The sequence below is a fragment of the Rhamphochromis sp. 'chilingali' genome (assembly GCF_963969265.1).
Source record: "Rhamphochromis sp. 'chilingali' genome assembly, chromosome: 2".
Lineage (NCBI taxonomy): Eukaryota > Metazoa > Chordata > Actinopteri > Cichliformes > Cichlidae > Rhamphochromis > Rhamphochromis sp. 'chilingali'.
Genome location: NC_137930.1, coordinates 13,932,533 through 13,958,428, shown reverse-complemented (window position 1 = coordinate 13,958,428; position 25,896 = coordinate 13,932,533). Strand labels below are relative to the sequence as shown.

The window sequence follows — 25,896 nt, the reverse complement described above, 5'->3', positions numbered from 1 at the left end:
CAAAAAAACTCCCAATGCATTCTTGGTTATTTTCCAGTTATGCTTCTGGTTATATCACAGTTCTAGGCGATAGGGATTCATACTTCTGCAGTAACAGTTATTGTGACTTATCTGTCCTTGTTATTCATCACTGTGCGTTCCTACCTGCAGTCTGAACCGGTTTAGCATGTTTTTTGTGCTCAAACATGTTGCGTTTATTTTAGAAACACTGCAGACAGGGCTCTCGGGCACAACTTATTCTTTTGTTAATCCTGTTCTAATTATGGGATATGCATGTTGAGGAACAATATGAATAATGTGTATATTTTTAACATGAACTATTTTTTTTTATTGCAAATGAATATATGTAACACAAGAGTAATATAGGTATTTTCTTTCAGGACAGTATTGAGGTTTAACTTATTTGCCTCAATTCTTATTTGTTTAACTCTTCTCGGAAAAAAAATCTATTCCCTTGAGCAGAAGTTGTTCTTGTTGTAATATTAAATTCAACAAGGTTGTGTTAGGTCTGTTATCTCATTTTCCATATGTCAGTTAGAGCACGCTTCAAAAACATTGCATGTGTAGAGCAATGACAAGAAGTGACATCATCATACACATCACATCTTTGGGGGTGGCTGTGGCTCAATAATTACCTCTTCCAAACCATCAACGTGTCTTTCAGAGCCCATTCCTACAAAACTGCTCAAAGAAGTCCTGCCATTAATTAATTCTTCGATCTTAAATATGATCAACCTATCTCTAATAATCGGCTATGTACCACAGGCCTTCAAGCTGGCTGTAGTGCTATGCAGAGGACACCCAGCTCTATCTATCTATGAAGCCAGATAACACACACCAATTAGGAATGTCTTAAAGACATAAAGACCTGGATGGCCGCTAACTTTCTGCTTCTTAATTCAGATAAAACTGAGGTTATTTTACTCGGCCCTGAAAATCTTAGAAATATGGTATCTAACCAGATTCTTACTCTGGATGGCATTACCTTGGCTTCCAGTAACGCTGTGAGGAACCTTGGAGTCATTTTTGACCAGGACATGTCCTTCAACACACATATTAAACAAATATGTAAGACTGCTTTCTTCCATTTGCACAACATCTCTAACGTTAGAAATATCCTGTCTCAGAGTGACGCTGAAAAACTAGTTCATGCATTTATTACTTCCAGGCTGGACTACTGTAATTCATTATTATCAGGAAGCTAATCCAAAATGCTGCAGCAAGAGTCCTGACAGGGACTAGAAAGAGAGAGCATATTTCTCCTGTTTTGGTTTCCCTTCATTGGCTTCCTGTTAAATCCAGAATTGAATTCAAAATCCTGCTCCTCACATACAAGGTCTTAAATAATCAGGCCCCATCTTATCTTAATGACCTTGTAGTACCATATCACCCTATTAGAGCACTTCGCTCTCACTCTGCAGGCCTACTTGTTGTTCATAGAGTATTTAAAAGTAGAATGGGAGGGAGAGCCTTCAGTTTTCAGGCCCCTCTTCTGTGGAACCAGCTTCCAGTTTGGATTCGGGAGACAGACACTATCTCTACTTTTAAGATTAGGCTTAAAACTTTCCTTTTTGCTAAAGCATATAGTTAGGGCTGGACCAGGTGACCCTGAATCCTCCCTTAGTTATGCTGCAATAGATGTAGGCTGCCGGGGGATTCCCATGATGCATTGAGTTTTTCCTTTCCAGTCACCTTTCTCGCTCACTATGTATTAGTGATGGGACGTTCTGTATCGAGGCTTCGGAGCGTGTGTCGAGTAATGGAGGGGGCGTTTCCGCGAAGCGCGTATCGAGGCTTGCTTCATTTATGGGAGGAGCTGAAAATGATGACGTCCGAAGCCTCGCTGCCCGGCTGTACCACGTGACTGGTTCATGAAGTGGTTCGAACTTTGCCGCGAGATATGACAGCGATATAAACCCCTCAGACTTCATTCAAAATGTGGGTGTTTGATGGAGAGTTGCGGTTAGAGAGAGTTTGGAGACCGTTTGGAGGTTTATGAGAGTGAGGAGAGAAAGTCAGGAGAGAATGGAGCCAGCTAAGAAGAGGAGGATGTCCTCCCCTGTGTGGGAACATTTTGATTTTATTCCTCCCAACAAGGTATGTAAATTTCTACAGAAGATGTATTGTCATGATACTGATGGTGCAATACAATTTATGTTGAGCTGTCTTGACTTTTGTACAAGGTGAAGTGTTTGCTATGTGCCAGGGAGCTGGGATATAACAACAACACCTCATCCATGCTTAGGCACTACAGAGCTTTGCATGAGAATAAGAGGAACACCGATTGTGGAGCAAGACCAGGTGAGCCATCAAATGCAATGATAATATAGCATGCAGTAATGTTACTAAATGATATAACAATATTATACAACTGTTATAAGTTACGTGTGTGATATTTATATTTGTGCTTTGTCTTTATTGTCTTTCCTCAGGAGAACAATCTCAAATAGATGAAGACCTGGTCAGCATGGTGATTGAGGACTCCCAGCCATTTAGCATTGTGGAGGACAAAGGATTCAAAAGATTTGTTAAATCATTAAATCCCAGCTATGTTCTCCCCACTAAAAAGGACGTAAAAGCAGTGAAAATTTAGTTTTTACAGAATAAAATGTGAACAGGCAGGACTGAGGCTCAAAGCCTCAGTGTGTAGCTGTCCATACCTCAACGTTACAAAAGCACAACTACTGTCCACACCCCAACCACACCTCACCTCACAGTAAATGATCATTTCCATTTCAAGCATTTCCAAATAATCATTTCCCATACTGCCACTATAAATATACACAGTATACTGCCATCACTACAATATACATGTTTTACACACTCCTTTTGTTGTTGACATTTACAGGCTGTGTGCAAAATGCCACACTCTTCAAATTCATGCCAGCTATTATTTTTACGTCCAGTAGGTGTCCTGCTAGAGCAAATGAAGCTTCATGAAGCTTCGCGTTGGGGTGAACCAATTGGATGAAAAGCTTCAGTGCTTCATGGGGCTTCATCTGCCCATCACTACTATGTATTAACAGACCTCTCTGCATTGAAGCATATCTGTTATTAACCTCTGTCTCTCTTCCACAGCATGTCTTTTATCCTGTCTTCCTTCTCTCTGTTAGGTATGGCTGTGTGCAGGCAGGAATAGGACCCAAGGTGCAGACTCTGGAGACAGACGTGAACTCAAAAAGGCTTTAATTTAAGACTCAAAATATAACATGACTGAAAAACTCAAAACAAACTTAAACTAGAAAAATGACAAAACACACAGCTTGGTAAACGGTAGATCGCGACACGGACACAGAAAAACACAGGGCTTAAATACACAGAGGGAGCAATCAGGGAATGAATAACAGGAGGGAAATACAGCTGGGGCAAATCAGAACTGACGAGACAAAAGGAAGCGTAAACTGAACACACTAAGACAGAGACCTTCAAAGTAAAACAGGAAACACATAACACAGACTCACATGCAGGCACTACAGAGGGAATAGAGACGTGGGACCAGGGCAGACACAAACACTGACTGAACACGGGGATATAGGAACTAAGGATACATAGAGACGCGAACTAGACAAGGGGATGCAGGTGATAGGGGAGACAGAGCAACTAAAGAAGACAGAGACATAAGCCATAAGACGGAACTCAAAGAAACCAAAAACTAGAAATTATAAATAATAACATAAACTCAAAAACCCTGGGTCGACGACCCAGGCATCCTAACACTCTCACCCCAACCGGTCGCAGCAGATGGCCGCCCCTCCCTGAGCCTGGTTCTGACCGAGGTTTCTCGAGTTGGATGCTCGGATGGAGCCCGAGTAACATGGAGATGGGGAGGAGGTGGATTGAACATAGGTGTCTGCGAGGTGGAATGACAGATGTTGGCGGTGTGCAAAACAAACCATGACATGAGTGGGGCAATGACAAGAAGTCAAATCAGTGGTGAAAAAATTATTCAGACATTTATTAAAATAAAGTTTATTCCTACAATCACAACTTTGCCATTAAATTATCAACTCATATTGAAGAAACTACTTATCCTACTTCACTGCTGAGTGCTGTATTGGACAGACATGTGTTATATTCTTTGTGATCACCGTGTGTAGTGTGACTATATCTCTAAAAAAAATTGTTTTTTCATTTCACAGTGAATTTAGAGTGAATTAAACTATAAAATAGTGACTTATATAAGGGCCAAATGAGTTAGAGTAAATACAAAATACAAATACAAATACAAAAGTGTCCAGATGGTGGATCAACCTTTTGACTAGTTTAAAGTGTGTTTAAATGTGTAACAGAAATAGAATGACTTCCTTTGGTTTAAGCATTTTTTAAAAATTATTTGTTAAATGAGCTAATGTTTTGTCACAACATCCTTATTGAGACAAAACATGTGATTGCTTAATTCTAGGTGACGTGTTATTTAATTCCCTTTAATTCCATTTGTCATATGTGAAAAGTCTTTTGGCTCTGGTCTCTTCGGACCGTAATTAGTTACAGCTGTGATCCCACCTGTTTCCCATGCTCTTGTTGACCTGTGTTGACCCCTGCTGTTTTTAACTTAAAGTCCTAGTTTGAAACCTGCAAGAGTTGCAGGTAGTATATTTATACAGCAAAGGTCACAGTGGTATAAGCATGCTACGTAAAAGATGACAAATGTACAAAATGTGTTGTATTTATAACTAGACGAGGTGTACCTCTTCCTGTATAGACAGAGGTATACTTCAAATAGATCTGTGTATGCATGTGTGCATTTGCTCAGCATAGGGGGGAGGCAGAGTAAAGTGCATGACTGCTATGAAACAACCTCTTTTATTATGGTCAGGACAGGAACTTCATAATTTAAAATTTCCTCCCAATACATCAGTCATAAAGTCAACTATTTGTCCTAGATGTTGTTAAAGCCAAATTAAAGCCGTACAACTATGACAAAATTACGTGTTACCTAAAATCCTGCATCTTCAAATACCGGTATCTGTATTGTAGGGCAATACTGACCTTGCTATATCATGATTGTGTTCAGTATTTACAATCAGCTTAATGAAAGATGTAATAAATAGGTCCAATAAATATGTTATGAATACAAAAGTGTTCTCTTTATCACAGTAATGTGGAGGAGGATACTATGTTATCTCTTCTGTGATTCATATTAATGATCTATGAAAATTCATTTATGTTGGGTTTAAGTGGACCCTGCTGGTAAACAGAACCTGTTGCTGAAAGCAACCACACAGACACCAGTGTACATTTTACTTGCGAGGGGAGCGTTGGAGAGCAGTGAGTGCGACTCGCCTGTCAAGCAACTCCAATTCCTCTGCGTCCGCCTCACTCTTATTGACAACAGAGGTTACACATATTTCAGCTAACCACGTGACAGTTTTAAGCAGGCATATCTGTACAACATCAGTGTCTGTATTCTGTGTGTTTCTAGCTATACCATACGTAGGCATACGACCTTTCAATGAATTTAAACTGTGTATGAGGTATGCAGAAAAGCAGAAGTAAGCATCTTGCTAAAGTATAAAAACAGTGACCCTTCTGTGTTTGTGCTTTAGTGTGTCCTTTCTCCTGTGTCACAGCATCTGTAAGTTCTTTGACTTTTTGTTTTAAACTCGATTAAAGGTCAGTTTAACTTCACCAGTTTGGACATTTCAAAATGCAAAATCTTCATGCATTTTGAACATTTTGTACCTTGTTCAATAGCACACTGTTTTGTAACATCCAACACTCCTGTGCTTTATTAAAACCAGGTTCTCAAGGTCAAGGTAACTTTATTTATACCCAAAGGCAAGGTAAATTTGCTTTACAGAAAAATGACAGCATTTGGCATCCCTTTAAAAACACACATACCTAGTATATATAAAACTCACTGTGGCACATATATAGTAGTTTTGATATTTCGAATCAAAAACAGTTTTTATTTAATTCAGTGACAGCAACGGGGACAAAGCTATTTTTATAACGCTTTGTCCTACATCTCGGAAATAGAAACCTCCGTCCTGAGGGAAGAAGCTGAAATTCACCCCTTAGAGGATGGGAACCATTTTTAAGGATTGATAAAGCCATCCTCTGTACCTGCTTAGAGTACAGGGAGGCTAAACAAGACTGTGGCTCACCTATCAGACGACTGGACCATCTCACTATCTGATTTAGAGAGTTTTTCTCTGTGACAGAGGTCTGACCAAACCATGCCACCAAACAAAAGGATAAAACAGACTCAATAAAAGAACGATAAAACAAAGTTAAAATTTTTTGGTCAATGTGGAAGTGAACAAGTTTCCTAAGACAATAAAGGTGCTGGTGACCCTTTTTACAAACTGATTTGCAATTTTGATCAAAGTTCAGTTTTTCATTTATTATGGTCCCAAGATATTTATATGATTGTACTTGCTCTATTTTCTGACCTTTAATTAAATCTGGTGGTTAATTCTTGCCTCTTTTTGGTTAAACTATCTTCCTTTCCTTTCTTTTTTTCTCTTTTTTTTGTGGCTTACCAATATTATGCAAACTCTATTTCTAATTCTAAGGTGTGAAACCCATGACACACCAACAAATGGTTTACTCTGGGCAGACGTGTAAAACCTGCCATAAAAATGTAAGTCGCCCCTTTACTGATGAATAGCAAATTGAGTCGGGGCCTAAGAAAGAGCCCTGGGGAACACTAGGGATGACTGGGGAAGCTTGTGATGTGAGATGTTTTAACTGTACATACCTGATTACAATCTGAGATTACAATTTACAACATGACACGGAAAGTGCCTTATTTAAAAGAATATCATGAGAGACAATATCAAAGGCAGAGCTCAGATCAAGGAGCATTTGGTTAACAGCCCAGTGTCAGCTGCCAACAGAAGATCATTTGTGATTTTGACCATGCCTACCCCTGCTCTATGAAGTGGCTGAAAACCAGGTTATCTATTTATAATTTTATTTATCAAATAATTCAAAAAGATGATTGCTAATAAGTTGAAGTTAGATCTAAACAACAAGAGTTATTTCCCAAAGGTAAATTAGCATATGGACAATAATTATTTGAAAGGGTCTGTATGGGGTTTCCTAAGAGTTGGCATTATCATTGCTTTAAGCGGTGCAGGAAAAAGCCAGATATTAGGGAAGAGTGAATAATATCAGCTAAAGACAGAGAGAAGATAAACAGGATTTAGCCACTTGAGTGAGAAATGGGTCTTTATTAAGATTTCTTAATAAATCCAGATATTTCCCCAACAGTCAGGAGGAAAGAGTCCTAGTATTCCCTTGAGCAGACCTGATGAGTGTTGTATAATATTCAAATTAAGGTGTAGACAGGGCATCCTTATTGTGGTGCATGTGTTCCTGATACATGAACCAGGGAACATAGTGGATGAAAGAGAGTCTGACAGTTCTGTGAATTTTCAAAGGAGTGAAGTCCATAATTGTATTAAGACACCAGTTTATCAGGAGTACATAAATTATCTCTTCGAAGCAGACTGTCAGTTACATGGGAGAAAGTAGTTATGTCAATATACTTAATGCTTCAATATGAGAGAGTGAAAAGAGTTTGACTTAAATATACAGTTCTTAGGAGTAACACCGGAAACTCAAAAGGGATCAAGAATATGGCCATTAGAGTGAGTTAGGAAATTACTGAATTCTGATTAACGAAAATGATCAAGACATGAGAAAGAATATTGCCTCTGTAAGAGTATCCGTGACATTTTCCACACATACCGTATAAGAACACATAAAGAAAGCAAGGTGCAAAAAGGCAATACTTTTTCCTGTGTGATTTCTCATTCTTACACATAACTTAATTCACAAACATCTGTGATTTTATTTCTTTATATGGGTGGAACACATGGGTTGGTACTGACATCTGGTGAGAATTTTATGTCAATAGCAACTTTAGAAATATATTTATTTAGAAAATTGATGGCGTGTTCATTACTTATTTTACCCTCTGAATATTATTAACCCCCCAAAAAATAGCAGTGTGGGGTAAATAAAGATGTTTATATTAATAAAGGCATGGTTTGGTGACCATTAGAATAGTTTCGGAGAAACTGAGACCCTCACTAACCTTTGATGTACACTATAAGCAGGCCTGTAATATGAAAGAAACTGCTCAGTTCAAAAAAGTTTTAGGCACCTAAGAGTCTAAGGTGGCACCAATTCAGCGTGAGAAATTTATTTTCACCATTTTACATTTTGCATGTGAAACAAAGCTTGCTTTGTCTGCGGTTCAGCATGTCATAACCACAGTGCCACTGGTTTTATTTGGTCTCACGCACTGCTACTTCACTGCTAGTTAAATGTAGCAGTAGTTATTGCCATTATTCCAGCATAGGCAGATCATTCAAAAAAAAAAATGTCTTACGCACACAGAGGTTAAAGTGAAATTTCCACCATGCTCACTGTCTGCATTCTTTGTTTACTTTAATAACATAAAACCAGACTTCTGTTAAGTGGAAGTCTTTTGGCTTAAACCACAGGCTGCATTTCCTCTTTTCTAGTTGGCCCAGCTGGAAACCGTGAGGTCTTTCGGTAAATAAAATGAGTTGCAGAATGAACAGCAACCAATAGCAGTCTTTTACATATACAAATTTACATGGAAGTCTGGCTCATTGGAAGCAACATATTCAAAAAAAATAAGTGGCGATCAAGACATTTGCAGAGTATTGTACATCTTGCATATTGTCTGATATCCACCACTGTAAAGGTCAACAATGGAACACATTGTACTGTAATCATATTAAACAGAAGTACAGAATCACTGCAGCCATTTGCGTTGAGACTGAACCTGTGCACTGACTATTTGGAGAGCTAAATGTGATGTGGAACAAACCATCATAATTGGAGCCTTTCCAGCCTTTTCTACATGAATTCTGTTTCAGAAAATGTGAGTCCTTTCATAAGTTCCTAACTTTAAAGACTCACAACCAAGTCCTACCTTCATGAAACCAGTAATATAAAATATAAAAGAGCTTAAACTCATCATTTATAGAAGCTGAAGCCATATCCATAAAACCCATCTTTGAGTCCTATTTTTTTAGCAGTTTTCTGTACCAGTCACGCAACGCTTTGTTAAAAATAATTTTGCTCAGAGGAAATCCAACAAGTGGTTCTTGAATAAACGGGAACTGTGTCTGTGCCTGTGCCTGTCTGTGGAGCTACGTGAATGCAACCAGGGCAGGGTGTGTCCTGTCCCTGCCCCCAACATGTGCAAAGAACGCATTTTACACAGAGCGCTGACAAAAGGTAAGGTGACACTCCATAACAATCATTTACCTCAGAGCGCTCCCACAACCAGTCGTTAAATGGGAAGCAGCATTCTTGGCCTGTTTGTGTGTGTACGTGTACCTGGGGGGGATGGTGGCAGGTAAATGGGTGGGGTCAGTGTTTGAACCACGGCAGTTTACCTACTCCTTATCTACAGAGAAAAGACTGCAGTAGATTTTCCCTTTATACATTTGTTGACCATATTGTCTTTTAGACGCTGGCAATGTCGACTGAAAAAAAGTGTAACAATACTGGCCTCTAAGAGGACTGCACGCCATTAATTTTTTTTATAAAATACAAAACACTAACTGGGTTAAACCAAATGAATAAAGATGACGTGAAACTAGCTATTTATGTTTCAGAGGTGAAACTAGTCTGCCACTAAAACCACTCGGTAGAAAATGCAATTATATGTAGGTCGTCCTCACTGATCTGTTAATCATTCCTCAACACTCTCCACTCTAAGCTCATTTACCGAACAGGAGTGAACATTAAAAGTTCAAGCTTAAAACGCTGGCCTTTACACTGTGTGAAGTTGCACCGAGTTTCTGCACAACAACATTCCAGGAATTACTGCCCGAGACTCATCAATGACACTGCGTCTCATCCAGATGCAGGACGAAAATGAGAATAGTGACGAGTCACAGGAACGTTATCAGTTACGTAATAGCACAAAAGAAGTTTCACAGATACTAAATCCTGTTGTTTTACCATTTATTTAAGAAACTTAGTAACAATGTCAACTGTTCTCCCTTCATTTTTTTTTTGTTTTGAATAAGCAAAAGCGTGATAAAAGGGCTTTAAAATGACAAAAATAAAACTTGCTGGATGCATGAATTGTGTGTGTATATAAAAAAAAAGCAAATTTATCTCATAAAAATCAATATATTTACAAGCTCTCTGAACAGGTTAATGTGTCTATAGTATAAATGTCATTCATATTAAATTACATTTCTATTGATATTCAAAGATAATCAGTCAAAACCACAGGAAGAAGCACATTAGTCCATTCAAAGCTCTGCATGTCAGTATGAAGCAGGTGTGGACCTGTAACACAGGCACTCATATACATTTCACATTTTAATGCCAAGCGGCTCAAATTATAAATAAAAGTTCATCTTTGGTTACCAGAGTCCATCTGGTATGTGTTTTTTTAGTTTTTTTGTTTACAGTGTTTACACTGTAAAAGCACAACCAGGCCTGGAATCAGAGTCTCTCCTCTCCTTTTCTCACTAACAGGTGCTGCTCTGCGTGGTCCCAACATCTGACACGTATGCTTTGCTCTTCTTGGAATATTTCATGGAACTGAAGGAAACTCTCATTTGCTCCACAGCCCTGCTGCTCCTACACAGCAGAGTGTTCTTCACATGGTTTCTGAAATCCTCAGACACAAAGTAGTAGATGAATGGGTCCAGGCAGCTGTTGAGACTTGCCAAGCACAAAGTAGAGATGTAGACGTTGTAACCATGATTTCCTATACTGTTCTTTTGTAAACCGTAATGCACCAGCAGCATGATGTTACTGGGAATAAAGCACACAAGGAAGGTCACCAGGACGATTCCGATCAACACCACAACTTTGTGTCGGTTCTTTGATGCTGTACTTTCCTCCATGCTTGTCCCCAGAGCCTTCAGCAACATAGCATAGGCTACAATGATCACTATGCAAGGGATTAGGAACACAACTGTTCCCATCATGATAAAGTAGATGAATGGCAACCTGATAGACTCGAATGGAATTTCTAGGTCCTTTATGACAGTCACATCATGACATGTGGTTACATTGGGGTCTTTTAGCTTGGTCGTGTGGTCATACAGGTACAGAGGAGTGGTGGTGACCCAGATAAAAGCCCAGATAGCTACAGAGACACCAATGGCAATTTTATTATTCTTCCTCTGCTGAGAGAGCGGGTGAGCCACAACCCAGTACCTCTGCACGCTCAGGCAGGTGATGAACAGAATAGAGCAATACATGTTCCCGTAGAAGAAGCTCACTAGGACTTTGCAGAGAGGCTCTCCATAGATCCAGTTGTTGCCGTTTATGTGGTAGTGTATTTTTAATGGAATCCAAATGACAAAGAGCAGGTCAGCCAGAGCCAGGTTGGCCATGTATATTGATGAAGGGTGCTTCTTTTTGGTCCTGAAGAGAAAGACCCAGATTGCCATGCCATTGGCCGGAAGTCCAACTGCAAATATGATGATGTAGACGATCGGGAAGAAGACTGTGGTGAGGCTACTCTTAAGCGTAGCTGATACTTCCTCATCCACAACAACTTGGTTTGAATTTTCAGGGTCCTTTTGTCCGATGAACGTCCGGCCTCTCTCTAAAACACATATACAAACGGAAATAAATATTACAGTTTAAATTACTGATTAAACAGCAGACAGAACACCAATGACAGCTTATCATTTAAGTTGTTATTACAGACCCCCCGCCCCAAACTAAATTTGGGTTTAGTTCTGTTGGCTGAGCCAAACAAGTTATTTGAGGCATCACAATGGCCTCAGACAGGAGTCGTTTCATTAGGTACAGGAGTCGTTTCATTAGGTACAGAACCTTTTGGTCTAAAGCATACATGATAATGATAAGGATCTGTTAAATCCGTAAAAACGATCCTGTGTCAAGTATCTTCTTAAGTTTTGAAAAGTAAGCCTTTATTTCCCGAAAGTTTTCTCTTTTGTGAAGTTACTACAATCCCAGTTTAAAAAGAGCTCGGTTAAAATATTTGCTCTTTAGACACCCGTCTTTAGACCGTGACAACAACAACAAAACAAAACATGAGCCGAGCTCGGTATAACAGCACCCTGACATTTCGAGACAGCGCAGGGATTTTGAACTTACGTGATGAGACGGAGCCGCAGCAGAAAATAACCAACAGCCACAGTAACCGTGTTGAACCCATGTTTCTATCACTGAGACTCTCTCGGTGCAAATTCTCCTTTTCTCGACCTCTTAACAGCCAGCTGAGTCTTAAATGTCCGACGACTTCTCCAACATTGAAGGACACACCCCGAGAGTACCTGTTCCTACGCTTGCGTCATGTCCAAACCCGCCCGCCCGGTCCGCCCTCAGGTGCATTTCCTGTTACGGGTTTCTGTGGAGCTCCGTTGATTCAGTGAGAACAAAACACGCAGTAAATAAACATGCCATATAAGTTACAGGCACCTTTACCACACATTATAAAGAATTATTTTATTATCATTTTTAAAATTCCGTTGTCAGTGGTAAATGAAGGGTGGCTGAATTTTATTGATACTGAAGTAGAAACTTATTTCAAATCTGACATTAGTTTTTTGAGTGTTTATCGTTTAGAAAAAAAGAGAAAACATGGCCAGCAAACAGGGGCCCGTTCTTCGTACGTCGCTTACTACATCCAAGATCAAATGACACATCCAAGATCAAATCATCGCGCTAACCGTGAGCTCGCTAATCCGGTTCCCCGAACACACCTGCTGTTGACGATTAGTACAGCTGGACGCAGTAATGTGACATCACTGGGTGTCGTAAAAGGGGCCACGCATCGATAGTAGAAACATTGATCGGCAACCCTCTGATTGGTCGGCGAAAATGTCGACGGAGCGCGCTCGGCTCGGTATTTTTCGGCAGCAGAGCAAGAACTCTTGAGTGAGGGATTTCAGGAGTTTCAGAGTTTAATCAGAACGCAAGGGAACACTGCAAAGGCTGCAAAAGCAAGGAGCGAGGGCTGGCAGGAAGTTGCTGACAAATTAAACTCGTAAGTAATTTAATAATAACAATAATAATGGAGTGGATTGATATAGCGCTTTTCAAGGCACCCAAAGCGCTTTACAATGCCACTATTCAGTCACTCTCACATTCACACACTGGTGGAGGCAGCTACAGTTGTAGCCACAGCTGCCCTGGGGCAGACTGACAGAAGCCAGGCTGCCATATCGCGCCATCGGCCCCTCTGGCCAACACCAGTAGGCGGTAGGGTAGATTTATTATATTACACTATATTATCCAATATTATATTACATTATATTATAATATGTTATATTTTATCCTCTTTCACATTAGAGCCACGACAGGACCCACTAGAACATGGGAACAGGTAAAAGTGAAATATAAGAATATCCTACAGAATGGTAATATTTATCACTTATATTGCTTTTAGTCTCTTGGAAAGAGACCCTGGAATAATCTGTTTGTTTATAACAGCAACCAAGAAAAGGGCAGAGGAAAAAAAGACAGGTGGTGGTCCTGCACCCCCTCGTCAACAAGTTGGTTAAGTGAATAATACCCTCACGGGAAAATCGATATCTCTCTATGAGCACACTGTCGCGCTGAGCTAAAGGATCCTGTCTATCCCGCAATATACGCTGAATTCTGAGGACTCTCCTTATCAATCTTGCACCTTCCGCAATGGGTGGCTCGCGTATACGGACAGGACATGGCTGCGACAGGCTTCCCAAATCCACCTTCGCTTTTATAGCCGTGGTCTCTCATCTTGATTACACGAAGTAATTTACAATTGCTACTCTGAAATATGAATTAAATCTGTAATAATCACATACATGTAATAGAATGTTAATAGTACATTTCCCTTTTTTAGGAAATGACCTGTGTGAAATCAATAAATGGATCAGGTGCTGCATTGTCTTTAGTTACATTGATGTTATTTATTTATGGTGAAACAGTGGTGGAATATCGCTGTTGCTTTCGTATGATGACGCGGACATACCTGCGTGGCCGCGATCTAATCCTGTTTACATAAAGTAAACCTGCTCCCGAGCAGGTTTACGCTTACGGCTCTGTTGCTATGACAGCAAGTCCCGGATGAGCTTCGGGGAACCGACTGATCCAGGATCACGCGAAATCGTCAACAATCTAATCCGGCTAACCTACTTAGCGAGGTACGAAGAACGGGCCCCTGGCCTAAAGTCAAACACGTTAAGTTGACGAATGTTCTGTTGATTGATGCTTTAACTAGTCATTTGGTTTTATTTTCAGAGTTACAGAAACTACAGACCACCGCACAGCAGACAGGAAATATCAACACTGTAAATATATAAATGAACTGTAGGGAAAAGGTGGGTCTTAAGTATGTTTTTGTGTGGCTGAAATTATGATTTTGTGAATACACACTGTTTGTTTTTTGATATCATGCCATCTCTCTTCCTCTTGGTATCTAGCCATGTAAATAATTAGTTAAATTATATGAAAATAAGCGCAAAAGGGGCAAAACATGTAACTGTGTAAGTGATATGATCTGTCTCTCCTGTGTAGGTGTGCCGAGGTGTGCTGTGGTACATTCTGTACAATCCGAGCTTGTAGAAAGAAAGAAAAAAAAATTGTATGAACTCATAGTTCCCTTTGTGAGGGAACTTCAGGAAACCCAACTCTGCTCAAAGGCAAAAATTATAACTGTATATTTAATGCAGGAATTCTCACTGTACTGTAGTAAGTGATCATTATTTGGCAGGTCATGAAAACAAGAAGACCCAAAATGAAGCTCTTTAGTCCTCCAATGAGATATTCAAAGTACATGATTTGTGTATATATCTCTCTCTCTCATATATATATATATATATATATATATATATATATATATATATATATATATATATATATATATATATATATATATATATATATATATACATACATACATACATACATACATACTGTATATATCTCTATCTGTGTGTATGTTAACCCACCAAAAAGAACAGCGGCGGAAATTTCTGGAACACACAGCTGACTGCGTTTTGAAAATAAGGAACATCTAGCTTGACATTTCTAAGTGTTTACCTGATGATACAGTCAGAGGAAATGTTGATGACCAAACAAAGTGAGTAACAGAAACACTTTTAATGCCACATGCAATGGCATTTATGCAACTGCATACTTGTTTCACAAACTGTCAGAAGCATAATGGAAAACTGATAAAAGCAATATCATTTAATATTATATTACATTTTCCAGTTTTATAAAACATTGTTTTTACTTATTAAATTAATGGCACTGAAATCAGAGAACTTCAATTAATTTAAAGAATTGTGCACAAATGTAACCAGTTCGGTTAGCAATAGTGAGCTGATGGATGACACCTAACAAGTATGCAGTGAGAAAGCACAATTAATTGAGGTGATACTTTTATTGAGAACCTTTTAAATATAGTAAAAAGATTTACCAAAAAACAAACAAAAACTGACTTCATCTTCTTTGATATACGCTAAATGTTATGTAAGCAAGGCAGCAAAGCACTCTAGCACAAGCTGTCAGAGTTGCTCTCAATAAAAATTATGGCACAATTTTGGACACGTTTGTAATGTCTAAAGCAATTGATCACATCCTGGATAAATTAAATTAAAGCAGCTTTAAGAAATGTTACACATTAAACAAGAAAAAAACAAAAAAAAACAAATGAAAGCAAAGATTTTACAAAACTTTAAAAATCAGTAACATTAAAAGTCAAACTGACTTGTTCACCTGTAACAAACCAGGAAGTAAAATGATAAAAACAAGTCTTAAAAAAAAATAAATCAAGAATTCACTAACAATCCGTGCTCCGTGTGTTCCCTGACCCTGACGTATACGAGTTGCTTTTTTTGGAGAACTTCAAAGCGCTGAAGGAGACCCTCATCCTCTGCGCTGTCCGCTCACTTCGACACAGGAATGTGTTCTTCACGTGCTCCCTGAAGTCTTCGGAGATGAAATAGTAAACAAAAGGGTCAAAACAGCTGTTGAGACTGGCCAAGCACAGGGTCGTGATGTAAAACCCATACAAGTTGTTGTCCGCCCCTTTAAGCAGGAGGATGTAATGCACCATCAGCATAATGTTACTCGGGGTGAAGCACAATAAAAACATAACAAGGACAGTGACGATCAAGACCACAGCCTTTTTGCGTCTCTTGGCAATGGCAGGATCCTTCATGCTGTTCCTGAGAGCCTTCAGCATGAGAACATAAGATACGATGCACACAATAGTGGGAACGACAAATCCCAGCATTCCCATTGTCAGAAAGTAGCCTGCTGCAATCTTCTTCTGAGAGGGCTTGGTGACATCATGGCAGGTCAGGATTTCGAGTCTTGCTATCTTAACTTCTTGATTATACAGATAGAGAGGGATGCTGATGAGCCAGACCACCACCCAGATAGTGACGGAGACAGAAACAGCTACACGGTTTCTCTTCTGTTGCTGAGACAGCGGGTGAGCCACAGCCCAATAACGCTGAACACTTATACATGCAATAAAGGCAACTGAGCAGTACATGTTGCCGTAGAAAAATGCTACCAGCACTTTGCATAATCCTTCTCCGTAGATCCAGTTGTTGCCATTGAAGTGGTAAGCGATTTTTAAGGGGAGCCAGATGACAAAGAGCAGGTCAGCCAGAGCCAGGTTGGCCATGTAGATCGAAGATGGGTGCTTTTTCTTGGTCCTGAAGAGGAAGACCCAGATTGCCAAGGCATTGGTGGGGAGACCCACCAAAAACACAATTATGTAAATGATTGGGAGAAAGACGGTTGTAAGGCGACCGCTCAGGACGTTTTCGTCATTTGGATTGATCCACAGGCTTCCATTATTCTCTGTACCTGTGAAGCCTCTGGTTTCTGTGAAGTCACAATATGAAAATATATGAAAAGCAGAAGAATAACAGGTTTACGGTGTGTATAGGAACAAATGTCACACCCAGTTCCTTAAGCTTAGGGCACTTTGACCCGTTTGCGTTAGTTTATGAGTCACCTGTATGCATTACAACATCCATTAAACTGTAGCTGTTTCTGACCAATCACACTGATGCAAACAAATGAATGTATCCAAGACTAAAACATCAAGCAATGACATAAGACTTCAGCACTTTAAAAAAAGATCAAATTAATAAATCAAAACATCCAATTATTTTCAAAATGAACAGTTTGCCAGTCACTACGGTATGGTAATAATGGCTAAATCAACAGGTTGAAATATTACCTGGGTGCATCGTCAGGCAAGTTTGTGTAAAACACAAAATCAGGAACAGGTGAATCGATCCTGTAGTCCACGACATGACTGCAAAACTTAGTTTAAAACACAATATTATAGCGAACGCGGTCTATCGGCAGCGACCTTAAACCATGTTTTAACCGCTAGTGCCAGCGAACTAGCTGACAGAGCCCACAGTCAGCTAATTTACATACCAGCGTGATGTCAGGTGACTTTACAAGAGACCTTGCGTAAGACTCAGGCCAGCCCTGTCTGGGCTTGACTTGCGCTTCTAGCCGAAGCTTTATGGCAGTGCTTTTCCAGCTTTGCTGATCAATGTTCAGGGGTATGGCGTGTTATTATTTATTTAAAAATAAATCCGCGGAGAATTTCACGATTTTTGTATGATACTAAAAGCACTGAAAGTTACATTGAAGATTTTACGGACCTAAACAATAGTCAGCGAAAGACAAACACTACCATAAAACAATGGAACCACAAGAAAATTTAACCGGCGGGTGCGGCTTATGCATCCTCTGCCGCCCCAGACTGTGATGTGAAACGCAGTCTCAGTACATGTTGTTGAAGGATGTCTGAATTCCTAAAATGCATCAGAAGGACAGCCAAGATGGATTTGGATTTAATTTCAACTTGACAATGCAGAGTGTTTGTGGAGAGTGTTACTTAACTGTAATGTAGCGCTACCTGCTGGAGAGAAAGGCACATGGACATTGCTGCTTACAGATTAAAAAAAAAAACATCTCCAATGTGTAGATGTTTATTCTACAAGGTTTTGCATGTATTTCAATACAAATAAAAAATGAGTATCCCAGATATTCTGCCTAATAAAAAGGAAAAAAATAGAAGACACATTTTTTTAATCAGATTATCTCAGTTATGCAAAGATGAACAGCCCAATATGCACAAAACGACCTCCAGCAGGACACTGGTCTGAATGTATCTGACCAAACAATCAGAAAGGTCTCAGGCCTGAGCTCCTGATGTCCTCTAGTGGGCACTGTGCTCACTGCCTGGTGCCATGGAGCCAGATTGGCATTTGCCATAGAATACCAGAAATACCAGGGCGACCGCTTGCACCTTGTGCTTTTCACAGATGAGAGCAGATTCCTATGGAGTAGTTATGTTGCCTGTAAATCGTTCAGCATGACAGATTTGGAAATGGGTCAGTGATGCTCTGTGGAGGCATATCCATGGAGGGATTCACAGTGCAGGGTTCTTGTGGTGCAAGACAATTTGAGAATATACAGGCAGTTCCTGCAGAATGAAAGAATTTATACCATTGACTAGACCTCACGGCCGCCTGACTGAAATCCAACAGAATACCTCTGGGACATTATATTTGTGTCCATCTAATTCTAGATAGCTAGAAGAAAAAAAAAACACAATACACATAATAAAAGATTAAAGTACAGTTTATTAAACACAGAAAAAAAATACTTCTGAACTGCCCAAGACCAACAACTCCTGAACCACACGTTGTCTTTATTTTCTAAGATATAATTACTCATAATGTTAGCTTTGCAAGAGATGGGCAACTTGCACAGGTTGGACCCCACCTCTTGTCCTATGGAATGTATATTGTTTATGTAAATGCATATTTTCTCTCCTGGTGTTTTCTTTCTTGTTTCTTAAAAGGATCTCTCATTGACCATGTGTAGCCATGACCCCAAGATTTAAAACTATTTCTGTTGACATGACCGGTTCACAAAGAAGTGGAAGGTATTCAGTTTATTCTAATCATGAATATAGAGAATTTAAAATCTTCCTGTTAGCTACATGCTCTTATGTCAGCAGCTTTGACAAATTATGACAAATTGCTGATGTTATATTATAACTTTAAAATAACAGTTCAGAATCAATGAAAGTGTGACAGTCAGTCAGGCTAGTAGTTTCTTGTTTGGCTTGTCCTTTTTTGGCTTTTGAGGCTTGTTTGGAAAGAACCCGCTCTGGTAACTGAGGTCTTGATTCTGGACTTTTCTGTTTGACTGGATTTCAGCATTTGTCTTTTGCTGAATCTTCATAAATAAGACGGTGAATGAGTGCTATTGTCATTATTACACTTCAACATATTGGATAGTTGTTTCCGGAACTGCGAGGATCCAAAGTAGTAGAGCAGGGGATCCAGAAGGCAGTTCAGACTTCCCAAACAGAGAAACACCAGATAGAGTGCGTAAGAGCCATCAGGTGCCTCCTGGCTCTTCTCTGTGTTAAGTTGCAGGTAGTGTGCGAGCAGCAGGCAGTTTGTAGGCACGAAACACAGTAAAAATATCAATAGCACAGTCAAAGTCATCACTACTGCTCTTCTTTTCCTGTGTGATGTTTCTGGAACATCATATTGGAGTCTGCTCAGCGAGCAGATGACTCCAGTGTAGGACACCAATGTGATGAGGAGAGGTATTAAGAAGAGGAAGCAGCAGAGAGTGACGAAGTATGTCTTTAACCAGATGATCTTATTTGTGGAGTGGACATCATGGCAGGTGGTGATGTTCAACTTAGTTAGGTTAAAAGTCTGATCAGAGGAAACAAGAGGCACAGAGCCAGCAAAGGATAACAACCACATGGTTATGCAGGCTATGACTGTGGTCCGTGAGCTTCTCCAAGCCAGAGAGTCAATGGGATAAACTACAGCAAGTAGACGGTCCACACTGATGCAAGCTATGAGAAGAACAGAGCAATACATGTTCCAGTAAAAGGCAGCAGTGACCACGCTGCACATGGTCGAGCCAAATTTCCAGTTGTTGCCTTCAAAGTGGTAGGAGATCTTGAAGGGGAGCATCAGTGCAAAGAGCAGATCGGCTAAGGCCAGGTTCAGCATATAAATTGCAGCTGGCGTCTTGGGACGGATCCAACAATTGAAGACCATTATGGCAAAGATGTTAATTGGCACACTGATAAAGCAGATCAGTGTGTAGAAGCAAGGTAAAAGGATGGTGGACACAGGGCCAGTAAGAAACTCCAGTGCCTCTTCTGAAGTAACTCTTTCTTTTGATGATGGTAGGACAGCAAAACCTGCTTCAGTTGGTGTCTTTGTTTCATTTTTTTGAGTGCCTAAAAGGAGAAAAAAACACTGTCACTGTGATCTAAGATATAGATATGGAAGCAGAAGGAACATTAAATCTCATAATAAAGGAGGAACTCCAAAAACTAAATGGGTAAAACACAGAAACATGAATAAAGCAAACACAGACGACATGGCACAGAAGGAAGAAAGACTGAAGGAGGGATTAAACTAAAGAAACTGAGAGCTATAGAAAATACGCCAAGAATACACAAAACAAATATGCTGAAAATATTAAACAAATCAGAATAGAACATTTAAATCAACAAAACTTTAAATGACCCAGTGCCTTGACAACATTTTACTGAAAAGTTAGTATCTTGGCTGTTATTCTGAAGCGCCACTCTAGCTTGTAACATGAGCCATTACTTTTTGACACTTTTTAGCCTTAGACATTCATGATAGTTATAAGACATGATCTACAGGCAACTGAAACTCCGGAGGTTGAATGAATGAATTCTTAAAAAATAAACCTGTCGCTAGAATAGACTACTTTCATGTTAATATTTTAAAACATTAGGCACATCCTGAGATTCCTCTCTTTTGTGCACCGACCCCAAATAGGCTGTTGTGGCTGTGTATGATTATTCCACCCTGAAGTACTGGATTGTTAAAAGAAGATTGTTAAAAGAATAGATTGTTTAACTGCCAATGTGTGTTTTTACTTCGACAAATGACATTAAAGAAGAGCAGCATATGCTGTTCACCATCAGCATGAGTACAACCCACATACTCAACTCTGTTGCTCAACCTAAAAATGCATTTTCCTTACAAATTTGGCATTATTTATGTCAGGGGGTTGTGTCATTAACCTTTGGCTCTCGTCCCTCTGTGTCCACTTGCTCTCTCGCCCCGTGTGTTTCCACACCCCTCCTCACCTCTCTGTTTATTTATTGTGTGAGTTTCCCTTTGTTCATCGTCACGTCGTCTGGTCTTCTCATGTCACGATCCAAGTTCCCATGTTCAGGTTTTGTTATGCCCTAGTTTCGTGTTCTATGTCCTTAGCATTTAGTATTTGAGTTCTCCCTGTTTAGTTCTTGTTAGTTTTGTCTTACTGTTTTCCTGCCTTTTGTTTTGTATGTTTCACCAGCCTTATTAAGTGACTCACTTTTTGTTAAGAATTTTTGCTTCCATGCCTCTGCAGTTGTGGACCTCGACAGTTTAGGGGGACAGAAAGAGGTTTTCCAACAGAAATAATATTTATTGGCAAGGAGCATAGTTATCATCAAGAAATAATGAACCAACCACACATTTCTTTAGTTTTTCTGCTAAGGTATTATTTTGTGATTGAAATGTGTTGCAGGTAGATTGTCTCTAGATAATTGCATAAATATCTTAAATAAATAAATAAATAAATAAATAAATAAATAAAAAATACTGACTCTGTGTAGGATACTGAGTTTAAAATATTAATAATGACAGGTAACAAAATCTTATTAATATATTAATATTCCCTCTGTATATGAGTAGAGGGCAGAGACTGAACAGTTCAAGACAAAACAGTGTTTTCAAGCTTACCTGAGGTATTTGAGGCAGAAATGCAGCAGAAATTAATGAGAAGGAACAACAAGAAATGTGGTGAAGCCATGTCTGTAGCTCTCTTGTTAGGAAATTATTTGACTTCCTTAAAGGTTTCCGTCTCCTTAAAATGCCAGCTTCAATGAATACACCCTTAAATGACACGTTTGGGCCTGCTGTTTGCGTCATATCTGCCTGTGTGATCTGGTTCAGGTTTCTTCGGAGCTCCATTTACTCAGTGGGAAAAAATTATCGGTAGCCAGATACATTAAGAACACATACTGAAGAACATTTTCCACACTCATGTATGTATCTTATCATGCTGTCAGTGGCAAAAAATAGTGCTTTTATTTTATTCAAACTAACGTGAAACTCTTATTTTCAGTCTCAGTAAATTTGGCATTACTTTCTTCACTTTATTTATCATTTGTTCATGTTTATTTTTTAATAAATGTTTATTTGTGATCTCACTTCTTAAATTAAATAAATTAAGCATTGTCTTTGCCATATTTTAGGTTATGAAAGCAAGGACAGATGATCTAATCCCATTTTTACAAAATGTGAAATGTGAAAAATGTGATCAATATGCGTTTGCGCTGCCAACGGCCTCACAATTTACTACTTCTACGCACTGTGGGCCTGCACAGGTAAGTTTCCTGGCAGGTGACTTTAGGCAATACCATTCAGGGAAATGAAGTGACTGTTGTGTAAAGAAATTAAATCTCGTATGGTTTCCAAATCCTCCTGTGCTGACTTGTCCTTTCCATTTGTCCCTCTTCTTTGTTGCTCTCTCTCTCTCTCTCCTGCAGGGGACTGCAGCGTTTGCTGTAAACTCAAACAGCTTTTATCCAACTGCAATAACACGTCTGAATACTGCTACAATAAAATCTCCATCACGCCACTCGTATTAATCTATTCGCTGACTGAAGTATGTATGTGGGAATGTATGTGAATGTTTGCTGATACTATTCTTATTAGCACTTTAAGTATTTTATATATTTTATTTTTTGATTTTATTGAATTTTATTGTTTTATTTATATTTTGATATTGTTAGGGATGATGCACTGATCGGGAACCATTTTTAATTTCGTTGTACCTGTGACAATGACAATAAAGACATTCTAATTCTGAGTTTCTGCCCTTTAATTTTGCACATCTGGAGGAGCAAAGTTCACCTGTTTGCAATCATGTCATCTCCTTGCTCCTATTTAAAGTTGAGGTAGCTTTGCTGTTGATGGCTGATTGCTGCACTGATCCTGATAGTGAAACTGGTTCCTTTTGTCTGAATCTTTCTTTCTGAGAAGCCATGTAGATCTGAGGGACAATCTGAACAGTGATGATCCAGACGAAAATTCTCTCAGTACCTTTATTTCTCATATTAATGATAATATCATAAAACTGTTTATTTAAGGTAAACCTGTATTTCCTCAACAGTAAAAAAATCCAGACTATCAACACAGTCATGCACAGTCGAGGAGCGTGTGAGGATACATTTCACTGCATGTTGTACTGGTATAACTATGCATGTGACAAATAAAGAATCTTGAATTTTAGGGAGGAGATTTCCAAATAAAACCCTTCCGATTCACCTTCCTTTTACTACCTCCAATGCCAAAATAAAAGACAAGAAAAAGAAAAAAGGACGATGAGCCACGGATGACAGCAGAGAAATATGACGTTATTCTTAAAAATGAATTAAATACAGCTTTAATATTAATGCAAGGTTGCCACCAGCAGAGGGCAATATACAAAAACTTATCAGGAAAGATGTGTCACTGCTTCTCAGTCCTTCCTTGTTTAAAACACAGTAACAAATGAATGTTTTCGAATCCTGTAACTGAAAAACATTTATTCATATCGTTTCTTTTAAATGAATGTGATGTCTAAAACTTTACTACATACTTTTACACAGAGAGTGCATGTTTTGTTTATGATATGTTCTACATTTGGATCTACTACAGTATTAACGCCCTCAATGCAAAGGTTTTTACTTCACTTCACATGCAGCAACCAAAAGCATCTGTCATTTAGGGGAGGCATGAATTGGGTCAGCTCTGTCTTTAGGGTCAGTGGGTAACCTGGAACTGCACTAACTGAGCTAGATACTTCTAAATAAATATGCAGATCATCAAAAATAAAAGTGGGGAATGACTGCTTCTGAACCACAATGAGCATCACTCTAAGTTGCCTCTGGTGTCCGTGTCTGCTGGTTTGTATTTCCAAGTTCTAAAATTAAAAAGTACAGACATTCTGAGGTCTAAATACTTATGTTAAAATGTACTCTGATAAAAGTTGAAGTACTGATTCAACTTCTTTGCTCAAGTAAAAGTGGAAATGTAGTCTATGAAATGTACTCAAAGTAAGTAAAGTAAAAAGTGGCTCTTTTGAGGACATTTCGACCAGCTTTTTTGTGTGCAAAGATAACTGAACCTTGTATAAGTTAATTTAATACAATTATATTAGTAAATTACAGCCCCTAAATTGTCAGTGGACAGTTCATGCTGTCGTTATTATAGATGGTACAAAGTTGGTATGTGTGGTAGATGAGAAATTTGTCTCATATCATACCTTCATTGTTGTTTTAAATGTTGTTTTGACTGTGTTACATGCAATGGGAATGTAAAGAGAAATGAGTAGTAACACTTTTGCCTTGGTTGATTCTGTATTGACTGGTTGTTAGCTGAGTGTGAGCTGCGTGCCAGTGTGTTCATTCATCTCCCTTTCGTATGTGAGTTAAGAAGACATATTTACTGTTACAGTTCATGTTTTTCAACGGTTTAAACAGAAAAGAAGGTAACTTAGTTTGGACACTGAGTGCAGCATTTGAAATGACCTGACACTTAAAGTTACTCCCTTTAGCTAGATGCTGAAGTACAGTGACCACAGCCTAAAGACATCTCCACTCATTACGTTGCTGTGCCGAACAAACCCAAAATAAAAACAAAACAATACAACGCTATGATGATGCTATAAATTATGCATGCTTTTGCCTCTCTGTATGCGATAAGCCCAGGCAACTGATACACCATTAAGATTGTCTTTCATGTGTTACTGTGCAGACTAAAAATCAGTCTAATGTTTGGCATGCGATGTGAAATAATAACTCCTGTCAAATTTCTTAAACCAGAAGTAGCAAGCCTATTTGAAAAATTTAAAGAGTAGACAGTATGGTATGATGCCATTCTGTCTCTCAGTCTGTCCCATCAAAATAAAGTACCACCCCCACCTGTGGATTCTCAGCAGAGCTGAAGATTTTTTTTTTACTGTGTATTCTGAAAATCAGAACAAATAAACTGCAGAAAATAGTTTATATGAGAGCTAAAATAAATTTGAAAAAGTACAAACCTACTTTTTTTCCTATTTTATTTTGTCCATCTAATCATACAAAACTCAACAAGTGACTTGTTACGAGTCTAGCCTCCTGTTTATTTGATGCTTTGCTATCCAAGACATCTCAGTTTGACTTTTCTGGCAAATTTGATGTACCCTGAAACTTCATCTTGTATGTAATTTCTCTCTGACATGTTTTACCCTAAAGAATTTATAATTATAAAACCATGAATGAATATAAAATCAAGTTTCTATATAATTATAAAAACCCGTTCACAGGTGAAACTTGGATGTTGGACAAATGATGTCTTAATAATGCATAAATACACATGTCCCTATAGTACAGCTACAGCACATGGTTTGGCCTTATTGTGCTTAAATCTACAAACCCTTCCCTTAAACTTTTCCTTCTTGTTTTCCTTAAAACCAACAGTGTGTGAAATGCTTGTTGACAACCTTGAGAAAACAGACCCTAAACCTACCTGCTGTACCTGTTGATTTAGTAATATCTTCCTGGATGGCCTGGTTCCAGGTTTTCTTGGAACAGTGAAAACCAATATTGTAAATAAACAAACAGACGATTAATTCAACATGCATTCTGAAGGAAAACTGACACATGCAGCATAATAGACTTGTGAGAAAAAAAAACATAAAAAGCTTCTGTTACTGCACGAACTGGTCTAGATAACTAGGAAGAAATATTCCCATCATAAAAGATAAAAGTAGAATTTACTGAAAACATAAGTAATGCTTATAACCTGGGCAAGACTGCTCCTGAACCACTATGAGTTTTTG

The 25,896-nt window shown here is 38.9% G+C and overlaps 4 protein-coding genes across 6 annotated transcripts; 1 reads left to right on the top strand and 3 right to left on the bottom strand.

Annotated features, from left to right (window-relative positions):
• Positions 1-1,720: 1,720 nt before the first annotated feature.
• LOC308392100 (uncharacterized protein) lies at positions 1,721-3,007 on the top strand. Of its 3 annotated transcripts, none has more exons than XM_080874969.1 (4): positions 1,721-2,097; positions 2,184-2,301; positions 2,433-2,470; positions 2,907-2,972. In XM_080874969.1, the coding sequence occupies exons 1-4, from the start codon at positions 1,996-1,998 to the stop codon at positions 2,907-2,909; spliced, it is 261 nt and encodes an 86-aa protein (XP_080731095.1). In that variant the 5' UTR covers positions 1,721-1,995; the 3' UTR covers positions 2,910-2,972. The 3 variants fall into 3 exon arrangements, with proteins under 3 accessions (XP_080731095.1, XP_080731094.1, XP_080731093.1); XM_080874968.1 differs by having other exon boundaries at positions 2,910-2,970; XM_080874967.1 differs by having other exon boundaries at positions 2,433-3,007.
• Positions 3,008-9,946: 6,939 nt separating this feature from the next.
• Positions 9,947-12,645, bottom strand: f2rl1.2 (coagulation factor II (thrombin) receptor-like 1, tandem duplicate 2). Its single transcript, XM_080875840.1, has 2 exons — positions 12,088-12,645; positions 9,947-11,569 (listed from the first exon to the last, which is right to left on the bottom strand). Exons 1-2 carry the CDS (start codon positions 12,146-12,148, stop codon positions 10,479-10,481), a joined length of 1,152 nt encoding a protein of 383 aa, XP_080731966.1. The 5' UTR covers positions 12,149-12,645; the 3' UTR covers positions 9,947-10,478.
• Positions 12,646-14,944: 2,299 nt separating this feature from the next.
• Positions 14,945-17,504, bottom strand: LOC308392675 (proteinase-activated receptor 2-like). The gene is made up of 2 exons (XM_080875841.1): positions 17,183-17,504; positions 14,945-16,821 (listed from the first exon to the last, which is right to left on the bottom strand). The coding sequence occupies exons 1-2, from the start codon at positions 17,256-17,258 to the stop codon at positions 15,764-15,766; spliced, it is 1,134 nt and encodes a 377-aa protein (XP_080731967.1). The 5' UTR covers positions 17,259-17,504; the 3' UTR covers positions 14,945-15,763.
• A 461-nt stretch (positions 17,505-17,965) lies between these two features.
• On the bottom strand, positions 17,966-21,884 carry LOC308392676 (proteinase-activated receptor 1-like). Its single transcript, XM_080875842.1, has 2 exons — positions 21,771-21,884; positions 17,966-20,242 (listed from the first exon to the last, which is right to left on the bottom strand). The coding sequence occupies exons 1-2, from the start codon at positions 21,838-21,840 to the stop codon at positions 19,212-19,214; spliced, it is 1,101 nt and encodes a 366-aa protein (XP_080731968.1). The 5' UTR covers positions 21,841-21,884; the 3' UTR covers positions 17,966-19,211.
• Between the last annotated feature and the right edge of the window lie 4,012 nt (positions 21,885-25,896).